Genomic DNA, 25,430 nt, shown 5'->3' with positions numbered 1-25,430 from the left:
ACGACCTGTGAAACAGTTCTCAAAGACCATTAGCCAGTTTGACTTGGACGATCCTATCCTCTGTTGCCAGCAGCAACTAAACCTCCTTTCATTCCATTAAATAGTCACAAACTCTTTCAATAGCTTGATTTTTTACATTAAGTACTGAAGATACAATCTTAGATATAATCTGTTTTTATATTTACTCACCTCTCAAAGTAAAGACCAATCCAAAAGCTATATCACATTTAAGCACGTTAATATAGTGATATTAGGAGTTATCTCTGGTCTATTTTTGCAAGTACATGCTGATTCAATGGTAAAATAAAGTGGGAAGGCAGAGGGGCGAGGAGTTGAAGAGGACCTTGTATCGGAGATTAAACTGTGGAGCAGACTGCTGTGTGACAATCTACTGCCAATTCCCGCCCAGGGGAAAAGCCACCTCAGCTGAGCAGCAGGTGGCGGGGAACCGGGGAGACCAAGGAGGAATGCCTCAAAGAAAACTAGAAAAGAGGTGGCACCAAAGGATCCTTACTTCTTCTGACTTTTTTTTTTAAAGTGAGGAAAGTGAGATTATATTTCAGAACTCAGTTATTTTCCTATGGACTAGCTGATAATTCACTTTGACAACAGACAATGCTCTTTGTACCAGAGGAGGAAAAACTGAATTATTGATGATACTGTAGAGTAATATTTAATGACATGGAAAGATGTCACACAGTAATGTGTGATAAACAAAAAGCAGGTTTTAAACAGTATATGGAGGGTGATTGTATTTTTGCCTTTAAATTTGTGTGTGTATCTGAAGAAACAAGTGAAACCATCTAGTCCAAAATGTTAACAGAGCTTATCTTAGCAGTGGAATTTTGATTGATATATGTATATATTTTAATATACATTTAATATATTTTAATATATACATATGTTTCTTGGCGCTTCTTGTAAAAAGTTTTCTTTTTATATAAGAATAAAAAGCAGAGTTTTTAAAAATGAAAAAAAGGTTACCATATCTTTAAGAAAAAATAATTTTATGTTTTAAAGTTCTATTCCATTGGAAAAACTAAGGCACCTATTTCATAATTAACTCTTGCATTTTATTTCTTAATTTTAGTCAGCATTTCATTCATAGTCATTTTCAAAACTGAGCATTTTCCCTTTGGTGAAAACCAACGCTCACCCCTTGCGGCTGCAGCTCTCCAATCCTGTCCCAACACCCTGCTTGGGAAGCAGCTTGGGATGAACACGGGAGCTCTGTACCACAATGGGAGAGAGGATTGCCCTGCATTTTCCAGGCTGGCATGTTAGCAGACTACTTTTTGGACTGTTTAAGAGCAACTGCCATAAAATGAATTTACTCCTTTTTCATAAAGTCCATCAAAGCACCAGGGCTAGGAAGTCTTCTACCGAAATGCAAAATACAGAGCTGACCACCAACCGAGATGCAGAGGAAGCGCAGTCACGTGTTCCGGCTGGAAGTCTCCACGGAGGGAGACACGCTTCTGCCTCCATCATTATTTATCATCTGGTCTCTAGTTACTTTATTACCACAAGAGAGAAAAAAGATCCATGAGACTCAACTTGTACTGGCTTCAGAGGCAGCCACATATACTTTAATACACTTCTTGGCTCACACTGTGGGCAGCGCTCTCCACCGCTACCGCAGAGCGAGAGTAGGAAATCTGAGAAAAGAATGAGACTCACAGCGGCCTGTGTGGAAGGCTGAGAGGCCCTCCATCATCCCTGTCTGGAAGGACTAAGGCGCTGCCTCTCATCACGCCAGTCGCCAGGACTGCAGGACCTCACCCTTTACTGCCCCTTCGTCCCTCCAGCTACAACCTCCCAAGCCCAACACGAGATGATGCCGCACTTTTCAGAGGATTAATTTTTTAAGTAGGAAGGACATCCATCCATTTTTTTTCTCTCCAGTGTGTACAATGTCACATTTTCAATGTTAAACATTGTCATACTAATAGGAAAAAGAAACACATTGGGGTTGAACTTGAGACCCAGCAGCAATTCAGTTGTGCAACTTATACCTATTAAAAAATAGCAGGAAAATAGCTTCAATGTATCTATTCTGATAATAGGAGAACTGGGCTGGGCTTGATAAAATAAAAACAATCCCTTTAGAACAGAACCAATCTTACAGATCTTTTTACATCTAGCTAATGGTCCACATTTTATAAAGGTGATGATAGTGCTGTCAGTGAAGAGACTGCTCCTCATAAAACTATACTGTCTTACACCGATGTTCTTCTTTTTATTTTTTCTCTCCAAATGTACGTTATTTTTGTGGAGCACATTTTAACAGTTATAGTAGTATGGTGACTTACAGAGGATTCAGGATAAAGGGTTAAAAAAAGAACAAAGAAAATCTATTCCCCAAGGACTGTCATACACATTATCTCACAATTGTCACAAATATTCTTTGAGCATAGCATTGTTATTCCTACTTTGTAGAGATGGATCTAGGGTCTTGCTTAGGATCATATAACTAGTGTGTCATAGGGCTTAGATCTGTGCTCACGCCTCTTAGCTAGGTCATATAATTTGACAGCAACTCTGAAGTAGAACAGGCAAATATTTCTTTCCTCTCATCAAAACGTTAGAGCTTGTTAAAGAGATGGTATGAAAATAGGCTGCTTGCTCGATGTACTTTGTACCAACTTTATTTGTGCTATTTTATAATCTGGGTAAAACTAGGAATGTGGAAGCAGCCTTAGGGCATAATGAAGAGAGGAAGAGAGGACAATGCCTGTTGCCCAACTGTGTGTATGCAACAGTAATGAAGAACACCACCACTTACAATGAGTCAGCACATGAGCTTCCTGGAGCATCCAGGGGGAAGTAGAAATGCAAACCCAGACTGACCCCCAAGATTCTTCAGCAACCTTTGGTGTTAATTCTTATTCAACCAAACCTGATAGACCATCCTTCTTGGCCCTTTACAGATGAGAAAACTGAGGCCCAGAGATCAAGTGATTTTCAAGGTCCCAGAGTTAGCTGGTGGCAGAGGTGGGACTAGAACCCAGTCTCACAACTCCCAACCCTGTGCTCTTTCCAATACGCTAACAGCTGGTATGTACCATAGATGATGGTGCCAGAAATCACAATGGCGGCCACCACTGACTAGATGCTTGCTCATGACTAGAGACAGTGTTAAGTGTTTTACATGAATGATTTCAGTTAATCCTCAGAATTACCAGTCTGCAAGGTAGCTGAGGAAACAGAGGCTCAGAAAGATCAAGCAACCTCACTAAGACCCTGCCACTGGTAAGCGAGCTGGCATTAAGCCTGGTCTCTTTGAAGCCAAAGCTTCAGGTCTATACCAAATTACCTCTCTCTGCCCTCCAGCTCTGGTGAAAATTACAGTGATTAAATATGAACAGCTGATATATCTGCTTATTGTTACAGTTTAGTCCATATACTTTAGTGGCTTTACAGAAAGATATTTCAACAAGAAGGTGACACAATTGATCTGCCCTTTCCTGCTTCTTTGACACTAATTCTTAAGAGTTTTTCAGAAGTGTGAAGCCTAAATCTTCTCAGTCTAAATCTGCTTTTGAGGTACAAATATGTGACGAAGGGAAGAAAATACCATTATCCAAGCATAAATCAAATAAACTAGCTTTTAAATAGTGAAATTTGGAACATGAAGTGTGCCAGGTGACATCAGGTGTTTGGATGTGGCACCTCTGTTCACGGCTTGTGAAGCGTGTGAGGTGGCTGGCGAGGCCCAGGCAAGCCCTTGAGCTCGCCCTATTCACTGCTCTCGGCACCCCTTTTTGTAATCTGTTGATGCTAAGAATATAATTCCTAAGAATTTGCAATTGCTAAGAAGAAAGCCTTGAAAACAGACTTCTCATAGTTGCTCGTACTGAAAGGACCAGGATGACATCTTGGGGTACCCCAATATCACTTGGGTATCTTATATCACCTGACATCACTAATATAACAGGTTTCTCAAAATCATCTGTACTTCAAGAAACTTAGGCTGGTATCCTGGGGTATCTAATATCATTTAATCTCTCCAGACTACAGTTTTATTATTAGTAAAATTAGAGGCAATCTGAGGTCCTTTTTACCTGAAAAAATTCTATAGTGTCAGTAGTGAATTCTAAGGTGAGGAATTCTAAGGAATTCTAAGGTGAATTTTTCTCCATTCCTCTTTTGTCATCTGCTCCCTTCTTTTTTTTTTTTTTTCTTTTTTTTTGCTGCAGCTCCAGATATCTCCATTCAACCTCAAACACTTTTTTCTTCACAAATACGACATTACCAGTCTCAGGCTTTTATCAGCAGCAACAGCAAAGCAATTTGTTTCCACTTCAAGGAAATGTATGATATAATTATGAACGAGAATGCAGTGCAGAGAGCATTAATGTGGAATTAAGACATGTATGACACAGGCTAAAGAGGTATAGAGCACATTCACTCGATTTAATATTCTTTAGAAACCACAATGGTGATTTTTAGTGAAGGGATTCTCAGTAGCTATTAATATAAACTTACAACTAGAGTTTCTGGAAACATCTAGATTATGCCACAGTCATAAGAAGCCACAAGCATGATGACCAATGAATGCTTTGCTTTTGCTGTGTTTTCTATTTTAAGATATAGATGTATGTATTTTAAATGTGACCAGAGAAATCATTCTTTCTCTTTCATTTAGAAAGACAATCAGAGAAAAATTCATTCTAAAAGTTTTTTCCACTCTCCCAAATTTTAAACATCAAAACAGTAATTAATCAATATACACATAAGGTCAGGTCTCCCAAAACACCACAGTAACAGTAAAGAAATGTTGTTTTCTATTTTACCTGGGAAGAGCAGTGATTTTCCCCCACTTCTCCACACAGAATCTTCTTGGGCCGTTACTCCCTCGGAGAGAAGCAAATCCTTCGTAGGGAATACTGGATGTGCCTGTAACAAACTAGCAACCCAAAAAACAGAAGAGAAGGTGAAGCCAGAGACCAGCCGCCGGGAAATGCATCACATCATTCACGTGCAGAGCCCCTGAGGAAGAGCTGGTGGGAAAGTTTGGAAGACGAAACTTTATAGGGATGTAGTAACCGTAACACAAGAATTCTGATAAACAGCGGAGAAGAATACTAAGAAAGGGCAACGCATCATACAGGGAAAGGTGATGTGCAGGGTTTGTAGCGGACTAGCTCAGAAGCTGCATCCAGGCATATTTCCCAGTATAGATGAACAAAGTGGGTGTATATCAATTAACCTGAGTCTACTCAGCATATTCCCTCATCAACTCAGGGTGAATTAAAAAAATAGAATTTCTGGGCTTTCAAATTTGAGGTCCAGACCCTTAATCCAAAGGAGCTAAGACCCAGTCTACTGGTAAGGCTCTGCCTGAGTGTCCGAGAGAATTCTTCATGTCTGATATTTCTTTAGCTGCAATCAACCAGCAATTGCCCTGGATGACTATAAACACCACAAAAAAACAACAAGCTAGTGTTCCCAGTGTTCTTGAATGTCGTTGTTTTCTCAAGTTTGTGGAAAGTTAGATGAAGGAAAAGAAAGGGCTCTTTAACAAGGCACTGGGGCCCTTCTTCATGGATTGAAGATCATCTCTTTCTGCTAGAAATGTTGGCCTACACTGTGGGTAACCTGCATGCCTCTCGCTACAGGGACCAAACTGTACTGAAGAAAGATGTTGTTACTGGGATTCTTGGACTGGACTTGGCACTTCCTCACAACTCTCATGACTTGGCTGGTCGTGTTCTGCATGGTGATGGAGTCACATAACCATGCAATCAGAAGAGTCTAGAAATGGTGTACCCCATATTTCCAGATAAACATGGCATGTATTTATGGAGAATACTTAGCACTTATTAAAAATATACACTTCCAACAATAATTATATTAACACATTAAAAATATTAATTAATGGCATCTTACCTGTAACAACCTTAGTCGTTGTTCATTGTTGAATCTTTCCACTGCAGCCCAGAACCACCGAATTACAATATGATTGTCATGGTATCCTATCAAACCAATCAAAAAGGCCCATATTACTTTGACTCTTCTATCTTAAGCCACTAAGATACGTGTCAAAAGACCTCCCAGACATAAATCATCATCTTGGATTCTATAAAGGTTGTCTGTAATTAAGACTAGGGAATAGCATAGTAAATATGATCATGAGTGTCAGAAGTTAAACAAAAATAAAACTAAATGAAACCAAGATGTGTCTGCTTTCATTTAGATGTCACTAAATGAAACTAGAAGAGAAGAATAACAAATGAGTTATTTTAACCATATCATTTCTGTAAAATATAATTGCTGTTACTGGAAATGCTTAGCTTTTTTTTGTCATTTACATAAGAAACAATTTTTGAGCACCAGTATGCCAAACACGGTACTAAGCTTTGGGGTACAACAGCAAAGAAAACAGACCCTACCAGGGCTGTTGGTAGAGGAGAGACACATTAACCAAATAATTTATACAAATACATATAAAACTGTAAGCTCTTTTAAAAGCTGCATATAATATTTATATTTTAAAATAGAATTATTTAATACTTTCACATTGATTTATTAATAAAAAGGAAAAGTGACCTTTAATTCCTCCAACCAAGAAATCCTAAATAATCATCAACTAAATTTTACTTTTGTTCCATCCTTTAGTAGAATTTAATAAAATGTCAAAAATTTCATCTCACACTGGGTTAAGGCAGCGGTTGTACATTCCAAAACCTTTATTAAGTTCAGAGAGAAGGCTGACAAGGATTAAGATTATAATTAGTGATTCAAACCAGTTAATAGACATGTTTTAATGTACATAAAAGCTACTTTCTGAGTCATCAGTCCAAAATAGAAGGTGAGTAGAAATTATTTTAATCTGAATTTTCCCTCAAGTTTCAGTAATTGTAGAATTTGGGGGGGAATTTCACCTTATTGTTTACCATTTCATCAGGGATGAATAGTCCCCTTTGGAGAAGAAAAGGATCCAAGTAAAGAGTAAACAAAACTGGATTGGACACGGGGACACACAGGGTCCGTGTCCAGCCTTTGGCAAAGACCAGCTATTCATTACTTGCAAATAGTTTTCTTAACTATAAAATAAGTGCATTGGCTCTTTGTAGCTTTAAAGTTTTCTGACCTTATGAATCAGCCCCTTTTTGCTTCTTTTCTACTGTTTGTGCCAACCTTTTGGAGGAGGAAGAGTGAATATGTCTCATCATATTCTCTAGTGGCAGCTGCTGTATGAACATACAGCAAGTGGCAACACAGCACTTCTTCATTCAGTGCCAACTAGCTGGGTTAGCACACATGGCAGCTGAAGATCTCACCCTTTTCCTGCCCCCCTCAAGGATTTCATTTGATAAGATTTACAATAACCATAGAAATAGGTCCTTGATTAGTCAGATCTAGTGAATAAAACTTTATACTGTGTAAATACAAAAATGGCTGACTCCACTAACTGCCTTGCTCTTAGAATCTCCCGGAGGGAAGACATGAGCTAATAGTATTTATGGTAAAATGTGAGTTCTGTAGTATGTCAGAGAAATTGTGTTCTATTCAGTTAAAATAGTTTGGTTAGCAAAGTTATAATAACTAAAGCCATATATGGATTATACATGGGGCTGACTAGAAAAGACTTATTTCAGCAATTGGATTCCAGAAGTAGCAGCAATGAAAACTTGCAATTATATATACAGCCTTTCAGAGAAAATGGGCCAGCAAAGCCAGCTCATGGCAGTAGGGATGAGCTGGAAGAACTGAGAATGGCAGAACCAAAAGCAGTTTAGCAAATGTTAAGGCATTTTTTACACCGAATTTTTAAAACTGTCTTTTTTTAAAAAAAAAAAAATCTCTGTTTCCACTTACAGATAACTGAAGAACTGTTCAGCTCTCAATTTATTCTGCTAGTGATTAATTCAGTGATGTTAAGTTTGTATTTTTCATTATTCAAGTTCAGAACTACTACTAACCTCTTACATTTTGAATTAAAAACAAGACATAAACTAGAAAATAATCAGTATTTGTCATGAATTTCTGAATTTCTATCACTGCAATAAATTCCAGAAAATGTATTCCTTCTTTGCTTAAAATTATTGAATAAAACTTTAACTCTGGATTAACTATCAGGTCCGATGCAAAGTGCACTGATTTAACAATCAAATTTCAATGGCTTTGGTCCCAGTTACTAATTTATAATTTGTATTGATCTACAGAAATGGCACTTCTAAAGCTTCCCATTTTGGTGAAATGTCAGATAGCACAGTTTTCAACTTATAACAGTTTTCTTTTCAGTTGAACTTAATGCTTGAATTTAGAAGGGCTTCTCCAATAAACTTGTTGAATTTTGAGAACTGGGTCTTATTCCATTCAGGTGTTTCAAGGGTGAATTATAGCTGGTAAGTAGTTCAAAGAACTGTAGAAAAACTGTGCTGATTAGGAAGCTCAACGGGTGTGCCTCTTTAAGTTTTAGAATGAAAATAGAACAGGTGGAGTCTGACCAGCTGGATGCTAGCTCCAAGATGCTTCACTGACAACACCATAAAGTAATTAATTAGTGTTCTTATGGTCACATTTCCTCACCAACCATTATGACATCCTTTGATGGTGTGTAAACAGTTCTTCCCCCATCTGACAGATGAGGTGAGTAGGAAAAGAAGGGAATGTACCTTGCCCAAGGTCTCCAGGGAGACTGCATTAGACCTATGATTACAGTGCAAGTGCGTTTGTCTGTCCTGTATTCAGACAGCTGAACCAGGTCTTCCTTTAATTGGAAACTTAAAATCCAGCCCTCTATAAATCAAATTTTACCTCCTCTGTATTCTGTGTTGTTTCTCCAATCACTTAGGTCTATTTCAGCTGTGCCTGCAATGACCAGTTCTAGTTCTCTGGCATCAAAGACAGATACCAGCCTGGCATCCACCACCTATGGAATAAAAACAGTACAAAGCATGGCTGAAGAACCTAGAGAAATATCTGTAATTAAGCCTCAACAGAAAAGGTGGGTATAGAGTTTTGGGAATAATATGGGTGTACCTTGTGTAGGCACTTGAAAAACTGTAACACTCTCTACAAATGTAAGGTTTTTGTTTTCTTTCTTTTTTTTTAGTATAAGGTTGATGAGATTTGCCTCAACAGAATTTTTGTTTTAGAATTGACCACTGATTAATCTGGTTGTTTTTTTTTTCCTCTTTTGAAAAAGACCTCGTGTTCCTACTGAAAAAGTCACATGTAACACATGTAACGACTCATCGGCCCTCAGTTATAATCATTTCACACATCAAGCATGAGATTTGATTACCCGTATCTAAGCATGAGTAAGATGCATGCCTTGGATATTATTAGTGGTCATTAAATCATCAAATGCTCCTTGAATTCAGGTCATGATTACTATTTCAGTGATCTCTTGTAACAAGTACATTAAACTTTTTTTGGTGCTCTTGAAACATATGGGAAAAAATATTGGACTTTTTAAATTGAAAGAGCAACAGTAAACACAGCAGAAGAGAAAATGGAAATAATCTACACGTGTCAAGTACAGGAAGATGGACCAGACCGTGGCATCACTGCTCTCAGGCTGCGAAACCCCACTACCGCTGATTGCCTTTACCTCATAGAAGCCGCGCACTAAGCTCTCTGTTTGTTGTACAACACCCCTCTCAATCCTCCACTTCACCATCCTCTCAATGTACTCCTTCTTGTTCTTCTCTGTGACCGGGATATTGGCACCCCCTGGCTTTAATTCTCGTTCGGTAATCTGAGATATAAAAACACACGGAATGACCATAAAGCAATACTCTTGATGTTATACGAACACTGCTACCAGTGAGCTGCAATCATCCAGCTACCTGTCCCAGCCCTGCCACAGGTGCATCCCACAAGCAGGTGGCGTGACCCCCTACATGTGGAGCACTGCACGCAGTGATGTTCAGCAAAAACCAGGCATTAAGCTGATGTTAGAAAGCTCTAGTGTTAAAAAAAATAATGCCGGTGCTAAAGTTAAGTTTTAAATCCTGACTAACAAAATATGCCTTTTAAAATGCATATGAATTGGCTCCAGATACTAGCCTGCTGCTCTTTGAATATTTCAAAAATTCCTCTAAGGTTCAGAATCAACTACATCTAGAGAGCCAATATTCAAGGAAAGATTTGCTTTAAGGAAGCAGAATTATATTCAAGTGAATGTTAAGTTGAGAACTTCTCTTTCAAAACATATGAAATTCAGAAAACCAGCCAATTATTAACACCTAAAGAAGAATATTACTTATAAACTAGTATATAATTTCTGAAATCTTTTCACCTACCCTTCTATTAACGTTGGAAAAAAAACCCAAAAACAGTATGTCCTCTGTTTTCAAGCCTTCCCCAAAATATTATATATGTTCCCTCAGCTTCAAAACAATCAATTTCAGTTCTTAAATCTGAATGAGAGCTAAATATAAATGCCAATTAAATAATTCAATAGCATAGACTTTTAAAAACTGTTCTATACAAGGCATATTCTCATATCTTTTGTGGATATTTTAGCTGGAAACAAGAAGACTGTTTACAACACAAATGGTTATCACAATCTGTACATTAGAGCATCTTAATCTGCAGCTGGCATTAGAATAATCTTTGTAAGTGAGATTACTGTAACTGTGTGTGATCCTGAGTTTAAATCACCTAACAAGCCACAAATAAATAATCATCTGATCTTTGCCATGGAATTAACTCTTCACCAACCAACAGCCTTCAATTACCACACTCAGGCACCAGGTGTGCACATTCACAGACCTGCCCAAAAACTTCTTCGTTCACAGTGAACGTGAGGTCTAGGATGTCATGGATATCATTGTCTTTCATCCACTGCAGGCTCTGGTGGAATTCTTCATCAAGGTATTCTAGATCACTCAGGTCACACAGACTAAGATGACAAACAGATGGAAACAAATATGTAGGTATGGCTATTAGCAAAACCCCAGAATCATGAGGGAAGGAACTTACAATTAAAGATAAGAACAAGATCAACTAAATGGGCAGTGATTTCTTGAATGTTCTTAATTAAGTTTAATAACTAAACCAAATAATTCAGAAATTTGGTATCAAATTAGGAAACCGTGGATATACAAAAATGCCTCAGGGGTCACTCAGCCTGGCCTTCCTTTACAGACACAGACTGGAGGCGGAAAGAGTGGCTGCTGTCTGCACAGTCATCCACAGTTAATGCCACATCGGGAAGTGGCAGTCGGGCTGACGACTGGGATCCAGTACTCTTTTTGGCTGTATGATACTACCTTAAAATATTGCTCTCCTGATTTGAAACTCTTTATATATTTCTATACTATATTTTCACCTTTAACCTTGATTTTTGTTTGAAGACTAGATTCTAAAAAAAAAAAAAGGCAGGTTGTATGATTCACATATATCCCCTTTTTCTTCATGGTTCTTATTCTTTCTCTGATTCTGAAAACAGTAAGCCATAGACTCTCTCTTTATCGCAGAGAGAGGATCCACATGAGGTGGAGTTACCATTATATGGCCCTGTTGTAAGGTGAGAGCAATGGATTTGCTACGGTTGTTTTGAAATCCCCCCCCCCCCCCCCCCGCCACTGCCCACTGCCCAATTTAAAGGGTCATTTTGTTTGGTTCAGTCTAAACATTTATTAGGCACCAAGTACATACTAGACAACAGCTACTTGATGAACAGTAGCTGCTCTCAGGAGCTAATGGGCTAGTTGATGAACAGTAGCTGCTCTAAGGAGCTAATGGGCTAGTTGCAGAGACAAGCACACAAATAGATAAGTTAATAGGAGTTGATAAGTGATAACATATAGTACGTAATGCTTAAAATTCATGCACTTTTTAAAATTAATGTCATACTTCAATTAAAAAAAGAAAAGGTAGGTACAGGGGATTGTGGGAGCAAACATGAGGGACATTTGCTTTTACTTAGAGATTCAGGAAAAAAGTGTTTTGGAGCAGATGATGCCTCTATTAAATCTTGCAGGAACTTCCTAGGGGAAAAAAAACTTGCAAGATGTTTAACAGCTAGAGAGGTAAAAAGGAATAAATGAAGGAGGAGAAGGGGAAAAAGAGAAAAAGGAGAAGGAGAGAATAACATGAACAAAATACAAGGCACAGAGGGTACAGAATACTCCAAGCATATCACCTACTAAAGAGTTCACCACAAGACAAATTCTAGAGAACAAGGCTAGACAGGTAGCTGGGAGCAGGCCCTGAGTGTCACTCTAAGGAGCATAGTGATTCCAAACTACTGAAAGATTTTAAGATAGGGCATGGCACAGTCAGAGGTGAGATGTGAGTTATAAATAACTCCTCTGAAAGTTGCAGTATCAAGAATTATTTACAATGGGGAGGGGGTATGGTTATCATCAGAGAGTAGAGATGAATTAATAGACCATTATAGTTATCTGGCCAAAATAAGGGTTCTAATTAGGGCAGGGCCATCAAGGGTGGACAGGAGAAGGTGAATTTGAGAATTGGTTAGAAGACAAACAAGGTTTTATTGTGGGGGGTATAAAGAAGAATATCTAAAATAGGGGTGGCACATGAACTCATGTCACAAGCCAACTCTGATTAATTGCTAGTCTTGAGCACTCTAAGTTGAAAAGATTTCTGAGGCCACAGTGAGTTCAGTGGCAACATGTACTAGCAATGACTTGTGGACTACACCATGGCAACGGAATCAGAGGTGGGAAAGAGTAGAACATGTGCTGTGTATTTGCCATCCCTGTCTAAGGGGGAATTCCAATTACTGACCACAGTGACCCGAGAGTAGTGACACCATTAACTGCCACTGTGCATGTGGGAGAAGGTACATTTTTAGGTCAGGGAAAATTGATGAGTTTACTTTTAGCCGTGTTGATTTAGAGGTCCCTGTGAGACGTCCAAGTGGAAATTTCTGATGGAATGTTGAGCATGTGAGACTCCACACTTCAAGCAAGATTAAGACTGAGGGAACAGATTTGGGAGTCAGCAGGAGATGGGACAGGTGAAGAAATTTCCCCATGAGAGCACATTGAGTGAGAAAAGCAGGGGGCCAACCATGGAAACTTCAGGAACACCAAGGTTTAAGGACAAGTCAGAAGAAAGGCCCACAACGGAGACAAAAAACTAAAAGGAGAAGCAGGACAGTACAGTGATGCCAGTGGAGGAAAAACTCAAGAATAAACAAGAGTGAGGGTGGGGGTGGGTCATCCACAGTGTCAAAAGCAGCAGAATGGTCCAATAAGATAAGAACTAAAAAGTATTCTTTAAAAGCCTCCATAGGTTACTGGTGGGAAAGAAGTCAGGCTCAAGTGTGTTGAGGATGTGAATTTGAGGTAAGTGTAGACAATCAGTACAGACTACTCTTCCAGGAGGCCTAAAGAAGATGAGAATTAAAGCAATGAAACACAAAGATGCAAAATGAGCCAGCGAGAACCAGAGAGGCAGAAAGTGGCCTCTCTTGCCCAGGGCTACAGTTGCAGAGACAATGAAAGGAGGAAGGCAAAAGTCTTTCTCCTCATGGCCCTAAGGGCCCACAAGAAATATTTTGTTTTCTTTCATCTGAGGTCTACGGCCTCCATTTTACAGAAAGCAGATACGTGGCCTTGGTCTGGGAATGAGTTGGACTGAACCAAGCTATAATTCATTGCTTTCTCACTGTAAGTTTTAGCTACTACCCCACAGACAGCTGCCTTCTCCTGTTCAGCCTTGTAAATGACTACTGATTATATGACAGCAACAGTTAACTCTACATTTTACAATACTTGCAATCTTTCATCGTGATAACAATGAAGAAAAAGTTCTTTAATGCTAAATTTTCATCTGCCATCCTAAATTACTGTTTTGCATACAGGGAGATCTTTAGAAATGCATGTCACTGTCCACCCGCCAAACAGAAAATAAAACAAAAACAAAAGAAAGGAGAATGAAAATTTGAACCAAGAGTAAGCAGTTGGAAGTCTGCATAAAGCCAAATATAAAATGCATCTTATAAAGGATGGGGGCTGTGAGTCACCAAGAACAACCCACAACTATTCTATTAATAATCGGCATTAATACCACAAGAATTCCAGGGCTGTGTCTGAAGCACAATTGTTTTGAAAAAAACATGTGTTACAACAAATGAGAGTAAGTTATTCAGAGTAGAGCGAAACAAAGACTTTAGGACCTAGACAGGAATAAAGGGTCAGAAGTAGGAAAACACACTCTTTGCAATTGTTTTAGTTTCAGAAATCTAAACTATTACATTTAATAACAACAGATTTGAGATAGTGAACAGATAAACAATGACTATGACATCTAATTTATTTTCAATAAAGTAAATACTGCATTTTTACATGCTAATTACACAAGCAATAAATACACTTACATTCTCAGAAGAGCCTTATAAAAGGGCCGTGTGAAGAAGGCATCCAACAAATACTGGTGTATTAGTGCAAGACCAAGGATCCTACCACTGAACCGGAACCTGCGAAGGAAAACCATGAGATAGTTTACACTTCATGGAGCAGTTTCTAAATGGTTTTATTTGCTTCCTAGAATGCCTTCCAGCTCTAATCTTCTAAATCTGCCCAAGAATAATTGCTTACTAGGTTCGTGAGAGTTTGTGTGCACTGTAGGCTGTGTCTTCATTAGGACAACAATTCATACCGTTGAAGAAATCTGCTTCACCCTGATACTCAGACGCACTGCTCTACCATCACCCCATGTCCATGATGTCCACCATGTAGCAGCCCACATTGCCAGTGTGAAGCCCCCAAACCACTTCTAAGAGATATTGACAGAATGAGATCGCTGGTGTGGGGAAACTGCTGTCCCCTTCTAGCATGTGTGCAGGAATATTAGCAGGATTTCTCAAATACAAACTCAGTAGCAATTCCCTTCTCAGGAAAAGCCCACTCTCAGATGAGGAAAGTTCCTACCCCTATTCTCATTCAAACTCTACTCCTGATGATAATTTTCACCAAGAATTATGCTGATGGACATTTGGGGGAGTTTCCTTCTGGGACATTCTGTTCTCTAAAATCTCAAGGCTCAATTCTATTCTGAATCACTTTGGAAACTTTATTAAATATATTTGTTATGACTGGATTTACTGCCTTTCAAAAGTACTCAAGTTTCTAGTTCTTTGAAAGTCTGATGCCTTCCAAAAGTATAAATCCACACTGAGATTCATACTTTAAGTTTGCAATTTTAGTGTTAGGCAGGCGTTTTAAGATTAATGCCCAGCATGTTGTTTCTCTTTATTTCCACTTATGTTAGCACAACTGTAATAGCCACAGTTAGGAGGACTCTAAATTGTAGCTAAACGGAAGTTAATCTGAAGAATGAGTCCTAAAAGTCAACACCCTCCACCCACCAATATTAATCTCATGACTCAAAGAAGCTTTTTCCATGAGCCCTACTCATGTTCCTTCTTTGTTACTATCAGTGAAAATGAACAGGAACAAGCTAAGAGGAGCTATACAAATATTTAAAGTCTATAAATGCAGGGATTTTAAAAAGATGTAAGGACGTTTGGAAAGAGTGCAATTTGAGATTTTCAGAATAAATAATCCCCAGATGGGAATCCTAAATCAATTTTCCTTGAAGATTTTGTGCAAGAACTTAGGGAAGAGGCAACCCATGGTTACAAACTTCAAAAGGCTAATGCGGTGAGTAGCCACGGCTTGTGACTCCCCTCTCCTGCCCTTCTACTGCTGTTCCTCTGGGTCCCCCCACCTGACCGGACGGCCACTGGAACATCACCGTCACCTCAGCCAGAGGCCCAGCTGCTCCACACCCCACCCCCGTGCCAGCCACTTCCCCATAAGCTGCTCTAGAAGCCGCCAGCCTCAGGCCGGGCTCTTCCTCTCTTCACCCCAGCTCACACAAGCTCAAAGCTGCAGAGAGGAATTTAGGGGTCTCGCCAAGAACCTAACATTATCTGTTACTTTCTTTTAATGGGAAAAACTTTCGAAGGTTTTTTCCAATTCACTTAAATTGATCTTATAGAATACAATCTATTTGTAGCTTGCAGACTGCCTGAGTATTTAAATTTGACCTCAAAAGCAAGAGTCAAATGAGGTATTTCACTGGAAATACGATTTTGCCCCAAAGGAAAAAAACTGTTAAAAGACATGTGGATTCCTATTAAAAAAAAAAAAAAAAAAAAACAAATTAATATCACAGAATATCACCTGAAGAAAAATGTTGGGGAAAAAATACTTACCATTCATGGTGATTGTCTACAAAAGCAGACATGGGACTTATTTGTACTGTGTAGGTGTCATTGGCTGAATATTCAAATAAGCCATAATATGGGTTAAAGAGTTCTCTGGATACCAGGAAGAAAAACTCTCTGGAAGGTCCACTGTAATCCAGGCTATAAAAAAAATGCACAAAAAGAATCATCAGTTATTTTTATTTCTAGATATTGGGTACATTTTCTCCAGAGCTCACCTTCCTATAGAATGCTCATTACAAGTCTAATTGTCCACACACCAGAGCTGTCCAAAACAAATTGAATGATCACAGTTCCTGATTTCACCATATCTTGACACAGAATGGCAAAATAGACATTTATGTGGAGCATAGCCACAACTAGGCTACATATCAGATAATGCACAACATAGGCAGTATGCATTAATTTGATTGTATAAATATATACAAAAAGGTAAATCTTTTAAATGTTGGGAGCAAGTTTACGGGCAAAGGGAATACAAGAGGGAAGCTTAATTTAAAGCAGAGTAAAACCAGAGGGAATCAGCTATGTACACTTATAGGACATAGAGTCCTTGTGGATGTCTGAGACATTTTTAAATGGGAGAAGAAAGAAATGTCTATAAACTGGAGAGAGGATATTACAGATACAAGGCCCCCTAGGGGGTTCAGAGACCAAAAATGGAATGATAGGGTGCAAGTAAAAACTTTAAGAAACACCAAGGAAGATTACAAACAAGAAAAATGAGGGTGTCTAAAGCTTCCTAAAGAAGATAATTAGAGAAGAGGCTGAAACTCTACCACCTGAACTGCAGTATAAATTCTACTTTATTTATGAGGACACTAGGGTCAAAGTGAAGTATAAGAAAATATTGCGTTAGGTTTGAGGAATGACAAGTGGCCAAGAATTCTGAGAGCAAAAAATGCAGTAGAGTTTGCAATAAAGCTAAATTTACAATGCTAACTTTATAAGTAAAAATATAAAGTACATCTACCCTATGGTAAAATGTATACACATGGCTGCAAAGACAGGCAGGCACACTGTAGGGGGAATGAAAGCAACTGAGAAATTGGGGTAATAGAATTTTAGAAGATTTTTATCGTTGTTCATTGTATTTTTTTTCCTCTTTTTGAATTCTTCTATGGGCATTATGGCATTTTTTTAAATGAAAAAGAAATCTGAGTCTTGTCCAGTGATGGGATTGCGTGATGAAGAAAAGGATCCTATTAGAGGCAAAAGGAGTTGGGATACTAGCAATAAAAATGATTTTTATGTCTTATTTGAGAGTTTAACAGAATTTACATAGAACAGACTTCAAGTATTCACATACTACTTCCCAATTTTTATCATATATAAATATATATGTATTATTATTTACATATTTTTCATTAAATCAACTTTAAATTTATTTGCTTTTTCAACATGACCTTGTCTTACACAGTATTTATGAAGTTTTGATGTGCTAGCTCTATTTTGCCAATACACATTAAAACATATACATAAAATAAAAGTAGATCTTCGTGGCAGCTAAGAGGTTTCACAGGCCACCAGTGGTATCAGTATACTCGTACCCACACTGCACTGACAGGAAAGCCATGTGTGAAGAAAAATGCAAACAGCAGACTTCTGGGTCACAGAGGCCCTAGCAGACAGGACAGACCTGCCCTCTGGGGCAGCTGAATGTAACGGCTAACAGATAGTCCCCAAGATTGGTGGCACTACCCTTAGGTTACCCTGAGGACTTTAGAGCAGTCCTCTGGCTGCCTTCCTGGTGCAGAGATGCACAGACGAGCTACCCCTCCTCGAGCCACAAGCCTCCTGTGGCTTCCTCCCGCTGACCGACTTCTGGTCTCTGACGCCACCAAGAACAGGCAGAATACTTCTTTCACTTGAATGTTCTTCACATACTCAGAGGCTTGCTTTCGACAAATATTTGCGTGCCAGTTATGTTTTGGGTACTAATCTAGATCTTAACAATATAAAACTTTTTGAAAAGTCATTTTCTATAGGAACTCTAAGTTTAGCAGTTCCCGTATCTCTGGTCTCTGCCCCCTCCTGCCCTGTCCCCACTCCTGAGCGTCACTGCTTCCTTCAACCTTCTCTCAGGGCGGGAGTGGGAATTCCCTCGCCACCCTGGTGGCATTTAAGACTGATGGCCACACTCGAGGTGCAGTCTTGTCAGCACAGAGCTTAGAAAGTCCTGGACACTTTTCCCCACTAACGCAGGTTGAGACTGCCCTGTTTTGGGGGGCAGCCGCTTTGTTGACTCATAGTGAGTCAGTCATCAGCTAAAGCCCGAACCTTTCTCTGCGCTGCCTTAACCCAGGACTCCCCCATCCTGTCTGCATGTAGCTGTATCTTTTAAAAACCTACTAAATTTCACTCTGTGAGACTGTGGCTTTCCAGAAAGAGAGAATGCCAGTGGTAGAAGCCATCTTATTAACAGAAGTCATTTTGTCCAATCCCCTCCTTTTACAGAGATGACTGAGGCTGAAGGAAATCCCTGACTTGCATCAGATGAAAGCTGCAGTGGGAAAACCGGGCCCTGAGGCCTTGGGGCAGGGTCCAGACCCCAAGTGTGATGCTTGTAACTCCTCACAGCCTCCCCTTTAGTAAATTTTAAATGTTCCTCAAGACCAAAAATGCACTGCCTATATAGCAGGAGTCGGCAACCTATACCCTGGGGGCCAAATCTTCCCCACCCTCTGGTTTTGTAAAGTGTTATTGGAACCCCACTGTGCCCATTTATATATTGTCTGTGGCTGCTTTCCCGCTATAAAGGGAAGAGTTGAGTAGATGCTCAAGAGAATGCATGGCTGGCAAAGCCTAGAATACTTACAATCTGGCCCTTTACAGAAGAATTTTGCCAGCCCCTGTTACAGGAGAAAGCAAGTAGGAAGAAAATGCTACTTTATTAAAATATGTAGTTTACTATAAATCCTCTTCTTTAGTGACGATCTGTCTCCCCAAGGAAATATAAAATCGCTACAATATCCTAGCGTGTATGCAACCTCAAGGAGTGGTCACAACTACCAAGTGTGAGACACCCAGTGAGCTCTGGTCTGCCACAGTCACTGCTCTGTGGGGCTTTCAGACACACTCAAGGCACGCGATAGATCAGGGCCACAGACAGCTGAAGCATGAGACAAATACTTCACAAGTCAGTTTTCTTACGAAGAGACAACTAGTAGAAGTAAAATGGGATTTTACCTGCTTACAATTAAACTGTGGCATTCAATTAGAAATAGCAGGTTTTCTTTAAGCTTTAACTCCGAGAGTTTTACCAGAGTGCACTATGATTATCTGTTCATGTGTCTGCCTCCCCTATACACACATGCTCAACTGTAACCACATTGAGGGCAGGGGCCATGTCTTACTCATTTTTGTATCCCAAGTGCCTAGTCTGATACACAGTGGGGCTCAATTTATATTGCTGAATCAATGAGTGGAACTCTCTGACAATCTCTAAAGGAAATCAACACCATTGACATTATGATTTGGCATCTAGCACGGTGAATAAATTTGCACAAGTTTGTCTTTGAGTGGATATTGAGTCAATGACATGAACAGATTATGCCAATCCCTACAAGACAACTCAATTTGAAAACATTGTCAGAAATCACACAAGTATTAATAAATTATGCTTACAAAGTTTGGTGTATAATATCTTCCAATATGGTAAAGTTTGTTAAAACAACAAAGGTGAACTCATTAACTGATTCCTGTTTTTTAATGATAACAGCTGAAGATAAAATGAATGTTCCCTGAGGAGTTAAAACTGAAAAGTAAAACTCGTTTTCCCAAGAGAGAACAAAGCTAATAGTTCCTCTAGGAGGAAATGTGTCTTTCACTGGTTAGGTTTTGATCGGCTGTTTTTTAACTCTAGAGGCACTGACAGAATCACTCTAAAGCTGAGACAGTCTTTAAACTTTGATATGATTATAATCCAAAATTTAGAACTTACTGAGAGTGGGTTGTAGATTACAATTTATATATAAGTCTACTAATTCAATAAAACATGTCACAGCAGAGTAGATCATGCATATGCTTCCTGTAATGTTTTAGCAACCTCTTCATATAAATAGTTAATATGACTCATATCACAGGGATCGTTTGTTACATTCTTGTTTTGCCAGTTAGGTTGGTTCCACAGCTAAGAGCTTGGCACGGAAATACAGAAACTGTGGACAACGGGTGTGTAGCCACACAACAGCTGCATCTGAGGGCAATTCTGAATAAGCGCAGATGTCTGCAGGGTGGCCATGTAGCTTGGAGCCCCAAGTGCTGACAAAATATTTTAAACATCATCACGTTGCTAGGCTGACACACCACCCAAGTTGTTAGTGGCACCCAGTATTTGTTAAAATAATGCACTTTATTTTCCTGTTCTCTATTTTCAACTAAGAAGTACTAAAAACAAAATAGTCCAACAGAAGTGGACTATAACATGAAAGAAGATCATGGCCTTGGGAGGTCACGCCATCATTTCCTACAAGTTTGTTCAGGCACACGTGGCCTTGTGTACCTTCTGATTCACTCTTGGATATTTATAGCAGCAAGGCATTAGTTCTTGGGCCACTTAAGAAGGCCTGGAAGGTGAGTAAGGCATTTTGATGTGATAAAGTTTTACCTGGTGATCCCAAACCAAAGCCTAGACACAGAAGTGCCTTTCCTTAGCAAGACTTAGGTCTATTTAGGTTATCCTGCAAATGTCTCTTCTTGGAAAAAAACATGCAGCACCATAAAGTGTAACTTGAAGCTTTACAGATTTCTGAGAAATGAATGAACAAGCTCAGGAACCCACACTGATGAGGATCTGACCAGTCATATGTAAGAACTGTTGGTTATTTTATAAGCAGGCACTAAAGAAAACTGTTTAGGATCTCATCCTCCCTAACTGCTTTCATTGGCCTGTCTCAGGAGAGAGATTAGAGAAAGAGCTCAACAGAAAGATATTACAGAAAGTTCTTAAACCCCCAAACTAAAACTGCACTCATCTCCTCCTTAGTGTGGCTTTGCAAGGCAGATAATTGACGTCATGTTGATGGCTCCTCACACATAATGAACTCATTCTTTCTTAAATGAAGGTGCCTTTTTATGGGGTTGGCCATGGAGGAAAAAGAGGTGGAGCAATCACAGGGTAAACATCCTCTCTTTATCCAGCCCATTATTTCTGTACTGTTTTGGGTACTAAGAAGTTAATGGCCCCATGCCTTATCAGAACACAATAGTCTAATTTAGCTGACTTCTGACATCACACACGCTTTGGTTGCTAGGACTTTTAATTCAAAAGAAAATAATATGCAGGAGAATATGTAGCATAACAATAAAGGTGGAGATTATATAGAACAATATGCTGGAGACTATGTAGTATTTCACTGGCCTCGTCCCTATAGAAGCAACTTCTAGGCAATTGTGTGCAATTTCTCACCACATTCAGTCGCGATGACTCAGTTTCTAGCCACTCCACCACTGCTGACCTCCCCTCCCTGAAATTTTGCCAGGGCAGATAACCAAATTAAAATGGGTAGAAATTTTAATGACTAGAACAAAACCTCCAGCTCTAACAAATTTACATCACTAATCACAAGATAGTGCTTAGTAACAATCTACTTTTTCAAAAAAGCCAAAGCACACACAAAATATTATTTTAAGGAGAAATAATAGTTCATTGTCAACTAATGTATTTGCATTAATAGGCTCTAGGATTATTTTTGTATTTTTAAGTTAAATATAGACATCCCTAGTATTCTGGGATGAGTTCTACCTCACATGGAATTTGTAGCCATCCTGCAAATTTTTGACTATAAATGTTTCCATCATTTCTCTGGACTCGACTTTTCTATTTCGGGAACAATCTACATATCATGCATGTTTCAAGCCTATGCAAAGAAACAGCTTAAAGTAAAGCTTAAGTCTCTCTGTGAATCTGCTAATTCACACCTTTTTGGAGGGCAGGTAAATAGATGTATTATTCTTAAAAATAAATCCCTTTTTCTTTATGCCTTAGCTAACCTACTATAAATAAAGACTCTGATCCTGACAGGTAGAAAATATAATCATCTAGGTGGTACCAATAAGAATTTCCAAGTATTATTCCCTCACAGATAAAACATGAACAATGCAAAATAATACTCTAGATATACAAAAGTCCCTACTAATTTGGGCTTTCCACAGAATTAATTCTATCCATGTAATTATTACTCAACTGACCTCAAGTACAAACGGAGGTACATACAGACCAAAATTTACTCTCATGGCAGTCACTCATCACACAACAAGGAAGTAAGAAAAGCCATTCAGGGAAACATTTCCTAAATCTCCCCAAATCCTGACTATATGTTTTCTTTTAATAAAATTTTTATTTTAGAATAGTTTTGATTTACAGACAAGTTGTAAAGACAGTACAGAGAGTTCTTGTATACCTCACACACAATTTCCCTCTTATTAATATCTTACATTAGCAGTACATTTGTTATAATTAATAAACCAATACTGATACATTATTACTAACTAAAATCCATACTTTACCCAGATTTCCTTAGTTTACCTAATGTCCCCTTTCTGTTTCATGATCCTATCTAGGAAATCACATGACATCGAATTGTCATGTCTCCTCTTGGCTGTGACAGTTTCTCAGACTCCTCTAGTTTTTGATGACCTTGACAGTTTTAGGGAGTATTGTTAAGGTGTGTTGTACAATGTCTCTCAGTTGGGATTTGTCTGATGTTTTTCTCATGGTTGGACTGGGGCTATGGGTTTAGGAGGAAGACCACAGAGGTAAAGTGCCATTTTCATCACATGATCTCAAGGGTACATATTACCAACATGACTTAGTTGTTATTAATGTTAACCTTGGTCACCTGACTGAGATAGTGTCTGTCACATTTCTCCACTATAAAGTTACTTCTTTTCCCCCTTTTCCATACTGTACTATTTGGAACAAAGTCACCATGCACAACACACACTTAAGGAGTAGGGAGTTATGCTAAATTATTTGGAAATATTATGCATAGGAGATTTTTCTATTCTCTTCCATTTGTTTATTTATTCAATCATGTAGTTATATCTGTAAGGATATTTATTTTATACTTTGAGTTATAATCCAGTACTACTTTATTTATTTTGTTACTCAAATTATTTCAGCTTTGGCCATTAGGAACTCTTTCAGTTGGCTCCTGTGTCCCTTTAATGTACCCCCCCTGATTGTGGGCTTTTTGATGACTTTCTTACTGGCAGGTACTATAAGATGCTTCAAGGCTCCATCTTGTATATTTCCTGCCCAGGTTCTAGAATCAGCCATTTCTAAAAAAAAACCCTAGGTTCTTTTTACTGAAGGATAATATTGGAAACCAAGATGTGGGCACCAGACATACATGTTTTTAAACACCTACAACTAGACCTAGACATGAAGAACCTGCAAAATGATACATTTTAAGGCTGTTAAAACTGGTGAAGGGAAACTAACAGAAAACTTCCAGCTCCATTTTTATAGTTTAATGGAAAACTTGGGGTAGCTTTCACTTTGGATATTTACTATAATCCAGAAAGAAATGTTATGATCTTTTATTTTCATGTGATAGAGTCAATGTGTTTGAGAAGGTGGCAAAGGCTGAAAGAGTTCCTTACTTTTATGTTGTTTTCAGGCTTCTATTTTTTCAGCAAGAGTAGTATGTTAGTCTTTCAAAAACAATATATATATTCTCTGTGCCTCAGTAGCAAAATAAAGTCTATATCTAATAAACTATAAGTATGATATTGATTTGATAAAGCCACGTGTCCAGAAATCCACTTCAATAAGCCATACGTAGAGGGAACAGATTAAGAGATTGGCCCTGATAAATGGAGCTCACACCTCAAAACATCCTCTCCCTTGTTTTCCCTCTGAGGTCACAGGAAGGAGACAGGTGGTGGAGGCAGGAAGCATTTAGACATCAGTGGCAATCGAATACAGAGGTATCAAGCTCCACTCGGCCTGGGAGTCTTCCTATAGGAACTGATGTCATCAGTCCAAATCATGGGGAAACCACTTTAAGATGATCAAGCATGTTAAGTACCTGTTCTACTAAAACTTCAGTATCAGTGCTTCCAAAGAATCTTCCCTGCATCTCTGAGGTCTCAACAAATTTTGATCCAACAACAAAGAGAGGCAGCTGGACTTCTGGGGGAAGAAAAGTATTCTCATCCAAACTAGACTCATTATGTAAGGAAATATTTGGAATCCCATGCATACCTGTGATTAGGCTGACAACATTTGCCTTCATTTTCAATTGTGCACCTGCATCTTTAAACCAACTAACATAGGCTAGAAGTTCACTTGTGCACATCAGCAATGAAAGGCTCAAATCTCAGACAAGCTTTTGTCCAAACTTCATCATGTCATAGTGTGTTCCCATATAATACTTTACTTTCATCTAGGCATAGTTGGGAGATTATATGTGACAACAGCAGAAGTTATCAGTCACTAGCTGGAATGGTATAAAAGTCCAGGGGTAGGAAAAAAATTCAGATACACTAGAGTTCACGAGTTTTGTTTACATCCCAGTGCTGGTCCAAGAGTACCAAATGAAAGACAAAGGCCAGGGTTCAAATCCTGATTTTCCTATTTCCTAGCTCCATCAGCACAGGCAAGTTACTGTACATGCTGGTGTCTGTTTCATCAGCTGTATATTGAATACTGATTTGGATATCACTACTATGATTCCATCATCTAATGTACTTTATTCCTGGGCATACTGAGAGGAGTACTCTTAAAATGGTCCAAATCAGCAGCGTCAAGGAGAACGCGAGCAGAATTCAGACAATTGTATGGTATTTTTAAAATTCCTTCTAGTGGCCGCTGGGTTATAAGTAAGGTGCTGAGACCCAAACCCAGACCTGGAATGAGGAAAGAGGAAGGGGTCCGGGAAGGATGAGAACTGCCATGTTCTAAGTGATGGAAAACAACTGTTGTGTCTGTTCGGGTGCAACAGACACTGTGTAGGAGTCTTCACCCCTCAATTTCCTAACCCTTATCTGTCTGAGCACACTCATGGATGAGTCAGAGAAGGCCGAACATGTTTGCTTACAGTAGGTAGCTGTATTGGTAGGTGCGCTGCCCTCCCAAGGGAAGAGAGAATCTGAAGGAGGAGAAATAAGGACCAAGGCCCGAGTTACTACTGCAGGGGCTTCCTGGAGGAAGAGCAGGAACAGTTCGTGTTTCTGAACTTATTTAACAGGTGAAACACGTTCTACTTAGCACTCCAGGGCAGGAAACAAAATCGTAGATGTTAAAATGCAATTT

General features: G+C 39.0%; 1 protein-coding gene across 1 annotated transcript in view; it reads right to left on the bottom strand.

Moving 5' to 3' along the window:
- Window positions 1-25,430, bottom strand: part of HECW2 (HECT, C2 and WW domain containing E3 ubiquitin protein ligase 2) — a 204,640-nt gene that overhangs the window by 9,347 nt on the left and 169,863 nt on the right. The window contains exons 21-27 of the mRNA XM_069469056.1: window positions 16,157-16,309; window positions 14,315-14,413; window positions 10,732-10,861; window positions 9,566-9,712; window positions 8,767-8,881; window positions 5,893-5,978; window positions 4,797-4,909 (exon numbers count right to left, since the gene is read on the bottom strand). Coding sequence (XP_069325157.1) covers window positions 4,797-4,909; window positions 5,893-5,978; window positions 8,767-8,881; window positions 9,566-9,712; window positions 10,732-10,861; window positions 14,315-14,413; window positions 16,157-16,309 — 843 coding nt within the window. The remainder of the gene's footprint in view (window positions 1-4,796; window positions 4,910-5,892; window positions 5,979-8,766; window positions 8,882-9,565; window positions 9,713-10,731; window positions 10,862-14,314; window positions 14,414-16,156; window positions 16,310-25,430) is intronic.

The sequence above is a fragment of the Eulemur rufifrons genome, chromosome 1, assembly GCF_041146395.1.
Source record: "Eulemur rufifrons isolate Redbay chromosome 1, OSU_ERuf_1, whole genome shotgun sequence".
In the NCBI taxonomy this organism is placed as follows: domain Eukaryota; kingdom Metazoa; phylum Chordata; class Mammalia; order Primates; family Lemuridae; genus Eulemur; species Eulemur rufifrons.
This window is presented reverse-complemented; position numbering and strand designations above follow the sequence as displayed.